The 5,904-nt window shown below is 39.2% G+C and overlaps 1 protein-coding gene across 1 annotated transcript; it reads left to right on the forward strand.

The window, feature by feature from the left end:
- Positions 1-266: 266 nt before the first annotated feature.
- FGG (fibrinogen gamma chain) lies at positions 267-5,657 on the forward strand. Its single transcript, XM_074822974.1, has 10 exons — positions 267-380; positions 472-516; positions 950-1,133; positions 1,241-1,334; positions 2,320-2,450; positions 3,106-3,239; positions 3,370-3,554; positions 4,272-4,549; positions 4,890-5,059; positions 5,431-5,657. Exons 1-10 carry the CDS (start codon positions 306-308, stop codon positions 5,443-5,445), a joined length of 1,311 nt encoding a protein of 436 aa, XP_074679075.1. The 5' UTR covers positions 267-305; the 3' UTR covers positions 5,446-5,657.
- The last annotated feature ends 247 nt before the right edge of the window (positions 5,658-5,904 follow it).

A 5,904-nucleotide genomic window follows, 5' to 3' on the forward strand; every position in this document is an offset into this window, starting at 1 on the left:
ACGCTCATGTTACTTAGAAGTAGCATCTCCATGTCTTGTCTCACCTTCCTGCCTCCCCTGAGACCTCCTGGCTGGAGCAGAAATCAAGTGGAAGCAGGTTCTGAAAATGGGAGGAGCAAAAGATGTGTGCAAATTCTGGGAATCCACCTCAAACCCCCACCCCACCTCTTCCCACCACCTCCCGGTGCCCGCCCCCAGCTTCAGCCTGCTCCCTTAAACTGCTGCCGCCCTGGCCCGGGTGGAACATTTTCGGCTGCTGACAGCACGACTGCACCGAGCAGTTGGCAGCGCCTGGTGGGACAGGCATGATGGTGCTGAGGTTACGCAGCTGGGCTCCCCTGGGGCCTCTCCTCTCTCTGCTCTTTTCTACCTGCACTGCGGTAAGTGAAGAGACGGTGTTATGAAACACATCAGCGCGGAAAGCACTGTAGGAGAAAATTCACTGAAAATGGTCTTCTTTCTTCTCTTCAGTACATTGCTACCAGAGAAAACTGCTGCATATTAGATGAACGATTTGTAAGTAGCTGAACAATTTTCTTTTATCTTAAGAGTCTAATTAAAGCTTTCCTATGCTGATTATTAACTACCATTATCACTTGATCCTCACTGTTATTTTCAACACTTATTAAATGTGCTGCACTTAAACCTGTTATTTATTAATAGTGGTATACACTTGGCAAAAATGTACAGGAGGCTGCACTGTTGGTGAAAACATATATCCAGAAGATGCTACAAATAAGAGCATGAACTGTTTCCTTGCTATGTGTGCACACATTGTGAAAGTAAACTGCCTCTATAAATTCAAATACAGCGGACAAAGTGGCAAATGCCTGCCCTTTTTTATCCACAATCATTTGTATAAGCGATGCCTGGAACTTCCCCTGCCCAAATATTCTGCTCTCCTTTTTTGCTCCTGAAACATTGCGAATTATTATTCTTTCCTCTTCAGGGTAGCTACTGCCCAACGACCTGTGGCATTGCAGATTTCTTTAATAAATACCATCTGACTATGGATAATGAACTGCAGGAAATGGAGAGAATTTTGCGGCAAATTTCTAACAACACAGGAACAGCAGAATATTTGATTCAGCACATCCAAAGCCTCTATCCTCCAGAGAAGCAGACACTACCAAGTGAGTATACAAAAATAACTACACAAGTGAAAAATACAATTTATTTAGATTTCTTGGTTTTTAATTTGCCTAATTGCAATAATTTTATACCTTTGTCTGTTTTACAGATTCAATTGATGGTTTTACTCAAAAGTCCAAGAAAATAATTGAAGAAATTATCAAATATGAAAGCACTATTTTGTCTCATGAAAGTACTATACAGTAGGTATCTTCCGCCTTTTATATCACTTGACAATCCAAATTGTTTTCTTTATGTTCTTTTATTAAGGGCCGCTAAGGCTCCCTCAGAAAGGGTTTCTGTGCTCATGTGGATCATTGTGCCCACACTGTCAGTAGTAGCTGCCTAGCAAGACACAAAAGGATTATGAGGATCTGATATTGTATTCTCTGCTCATCTGCATAAGCCATTAATTGTGCGAGAAGTGCAAGACAAGAATGTCAGGAAGCCTGGCAATATTTTTATTTATGTTTCTTTTGCTGTGCCAGCTTCTCCTAAAATTTTTTTCATGACCTTTGGAGATTTTATTAATGTGAGTTTGTGCTGTAATACAGAGTGTGTGGAATATTTGTAAAATCATTCACTCTGGTTAATTTTACTGCATATATCCATGAAAGTCAGCTCAGTTACATTGATATAAATCATAAGTAGCTATAAACTCAGTGGTAGTCTTTTGTAAATTGACATTGAAAATAAAATGGAAAGCATCATTAACTTTTCTGAATCTTAAGGATAGGTTTTTTGACCTGAATGTAGAAAAATCTCTACTTCTATAAAATTATATCAAAGATGATTTAGGCATTCTGACACTTGCAGCAGTTTATTTACAGCACTTATGTTTTACAAATGCATCCGTAATTAAAGAGGAATAATTTATCATTTGCTTCAGGAGAACAAAGAAGAACTTTTCACAGAGTTATATTCATACATTAATTACTGGTTTGAGTTTTGCTGATTAGAGTCTAGTCAAGGTTTGCATAAGGTTAAGTTTTGCACAAGGCTAAGCATGTGCTTTCCTATTTTGGCTAGTTTCCTCAACTTTAAATATCAGTGCTAATAGAGGCACTCCCTTTTACAGGGGTGTATGTAGCAGCATGCTACATAGGTGAGGCATGTGTGCAGGGGAATGTGTATTACATATTCAGAAACAGCTGAAACAACAAACCATTTTTATGTCTCTCTGTTCAGACAGTTGACAGATACACATATACTGAACAGCAACAGGATCACACAGCTGAAACAGAAGATTGCCCAGCTTGAGTCACACTGTCAGGAGCCATGCAAGGACAAGGCTGAAATACAGGAGACAACTGGAAGAGGTGCGCAAAATGCTTCTTGTATGGTGGACAATTAATTCAGTTACAAGTATCACCAGTTGGCATCACAGCAATGAGTTATTTGTAATCTTATGGGTCATAGATTTCTGCAAAGATATATAAGATTGCAAGTTATGAAACCAGATCAGTACAAGTGCTAGGTAGATGCTCTGCAAACAAGGCATTCAGATGGAACAGAGGTATGGCTTGCTCCTTTGGTCTTTTTGGCCAAAATATGATTATCCCAAAATGTATGCTAAACGTGAGGGACATGAGTAGAGTTTCCATGGACACAGGTCAAAGAGAAGATAACTCATTACCATATTTCTACTGAGTCACCTGAAAAAAATTATTTCATTAGCTCCAAAAGTGCCTTTTTTGTTGCTGTAGAAATTAATTCAATGACTATATTTTACATTTAAATTGCTTAAACTCTGTGTGAGACTAAAATCATCCTCATCTTACCCAAGCCCTTTGACCTTCAGTAGGATTTTTTTATGGCAGTGACATTAAAGTATGCGGACTAAATAGCTAACTTTGCAACAATGACATTTAGATGAATTGTATTTCTTGCACTAAGAAAGTTACAATATCAATTGAATGTGGGGATAGAACTGTAGCTAGATTAATAATGATCCTTTGAATATCTTTACTTCAGATTGTCAAGACATTGCAAATAAAGGTGCCAGAAAAAGTGGTCTTTACTTTATCAAGCCTCAAAAAGCCAAGCAGTCATTCCTAGTCTACTGTGAGATTGACTCATATGGCAACGGCTGGACAGTATTACAGAGGGTATGCCACTTACATATTGTTACCATGAGCAAGCTTATTGCATCACCACTGCTTTTATTTAACTACATAAGGTACATATCTTTTTGATTGAGGTTTTTGGGGTTGGTTTGTTTTTATTTTTTTCCCTCAGAGACTGGACGGGAGTGAGGACTTCAAGAAAAATTGGGTTCAGTACAAAGAAGGATTTGGACATCTGTCTCCAGATGACACCACTGAGTTCTGGCTGGGCAATGAAAAGATTCATTTAATAACTACTCAGTCCACTCTGCCATACACCTTACGAATAGAACTGGAGGACTGGAGTGGCAAAAAAGGGTATTTGCTCATGATGCTTCTGAAAATGACAGCTTAAAATCTACTGCTCCCACTGCTGCATCAGTACAGCTCTGAAAAAATGATGAGCCCTTAGACCTGCTAACATGCATAGGACACTGCTTCGGCTCCTGAACTCACAGCTGTGACAGCAGTCAGCATGTGTGACTTGTTGCCAGGCACACGTGCATGTCTGAAGACCACAGGCTGGCAGCCCTAGTTTATTTGGCAGAAGGAATCTGTTTCTTCTCTTCAAGTTTCTTCACATCTTATGCATCTCATGGACTAGATGATCCTTGTAGGTCCCTTCCAACTGAACTATGCTATTCTATTCTTTTCTGTGTATTCTGTTCTCCAGGGAGGCTTATTATCCTTGCTATTTCTTGAGACATCTACTCCTTCCTCCCACCAAGAATTTCCTCATGATCTAAATAAGCCTCAGGTTTATGAACCTGGGAGATATATATATGTGTGTTTATATAACGTAGATCTTTCACACATCACTGAAGACTAGTAGTCAGAAAACATGCCTGATACTGGAGCACAAAATTTGGTTGGGTGTGTGTCATTGAACTGAGGCACACAATCACACAAAACCAATTCCTTTCCAAATGCTAGGATGCCATAAATGCCTTTTCTGCTGTTCTAACACATATTTTTCATTTGTGCATGTACTGGGAAGGCAGTGTGCTCATATTCACCATTCTCCTTTGTTAACAGCACTGCTGACTACGCTGTATTCAAAGTGGGAAGTGAAAAAGACAAGTATCGACTGACTTATGCCTACTTTATTGGTGGTGAAGCCGGGGATGCCTTTGATGGCTTTGATTTTGGAGATGATCCAAGTGACAAATCCTTTACCTCTCATAATGGCATGCAGTTCAGTACCTATGATAACGACAATGATAAATTTGCTGGCAACTGCGCTGAGCAAGATGGATCAGGATGGTGGATGAATAGGTGCCATGCTGGCCACCTCAATGGCAAATATTATATAGGTAAAGTATCTTCTAAATACCTATAACCCAGGACACCACATTCCAGTGACAAAGAAAAATGAATCACTTTCACTGAGTATCTTTTGCCACCTGGATTTCCCAAAGCTGGCATAGCCCATTCTTTGCAATAACTGTTAACACCAGCAGTAGGAACTTATGGCTGCTCTCCAGCCCAAAGTGGGAGTATCAGTCCTGAGAGAAGGAAACTAGGGGTAGAAGGGCAGTGAACGTGGCCTGTTAGCATGCCAGGGATGGCATGGAGGTGTTAGTACCAGAAAAATGTACGATCACATTAACTATTTTAGAAAGCAACTGTTTTGCTCCAACTGATATTTTTTAGATGGTGTGTACACATCGGAAGATGCTAGTCCATCTGGATATGACAATGGCATTATCTGGGCAACCTGGCGTGACCGGTGGTACTCCATGAAGAAAACTGCAATGAAAATCATCCCATTCAACAGACTGTCAGTAGATGGACAGCAGCACAACTTAGGCAATACCAAACAGGTTTGACCACAGGGCTGAAAAGATATTTAAAATTACAACAGATCATAGTTATAATTTCAAACACTAAGCATGGGCAGCTGTAGTGTTAAGCCCACTTAATCATAGAGAAGTTGGCTTTGTTTACCATTTTGTCACAGAAATATTTGTACTTTGATTTTAGCATACCCTCCACATTACTGTTTCTTTTAACAGATAGATAGATGGATAGTCTCATGATCAGAAACAATCCCTTACCTTCATATGTTTTAAATGCTGCCTTCTTAATTTCCAACTAGTATAACTATGTATGAACACTATCAACATGTCATCATAGCCTTACGTACTTCTTTCTTTAGAAGAACATTAAAATGCTCTCCTTTTTTCTGTTGTAGGTTGGAGACTCATAAAGAGACAATTTCACAAAGACTGGTCTGAACAGGGAAAACAAATTTTTTCTCTCTTGGACACTGAACTTACCTAACATTACACAGTTCAGTTTTGACTATAAACCACCGTTGACTGTAAAATGCCCAAGCCTCTTCCCTGAGCAGTGCTTACTTCTGTACATGGTTATTTTTTCTGTACAAATTCTCAATAAATTTTTGATTATTACAAAAAATCTGAACTTGTTATCTGTGCTCTACTGTTGGTCAAACAAACCAAAGTAAACTTTATGATGGTTGGAAGGTTACTCTGGTCTAACCTGTTTGATTCAGTCATTCCTGAACTGCATGCCAGTAGTTTCTGCTCTTTGTTTAGAGGCGAGTGTTGGAGATATTTCTCCATAAAATGTGTCTTGTTTCCAAAAGTTTTCATTCTGTTTTCTGATGAAATTGATTTGTGACATAGATCAAAGTACATAGCAA

This window comes from Strix aluco, chromosome 4 (assembly GCF_031877795.1).
Source record: "Strix aluco isolate bStrAlu1 chromosome 4, bStrAlu1.hap1, whole genome shotgun sequence".
Lineage (NCBI taxonomy): Eukaryota > Metazoa > Chordata > Aves > Strigiformes > Strigidae > Strix > Strix aluco.

What these genes read in the sequence shown, in the direction of transcription:
- FGG (XM_074822974.1), top strand. Translation starts at nt 306, where the DNA reads ATGATGGTGCTGAGGTTACGCAGCTGGGCTCCCCTGGGGCCTCTCCTC. An exon ending in TCTCATGAAAGTACTATACA is followed by an intron (nt 1,335 to 2,319) that starts GTAGGTATCTTC and finishes CTCTCTGTTCAG; the next exon opens with ACAGTTGACAGATACACATA. An exon ending in CAATGGCAAATATTATATAG is followed by an intron (nt 4,550 to 4,889) that starts GTAAAGTATCTT and finishes GATATTTTTTAG; the next exon opens with ATGGTGTGTACACATCGGAA.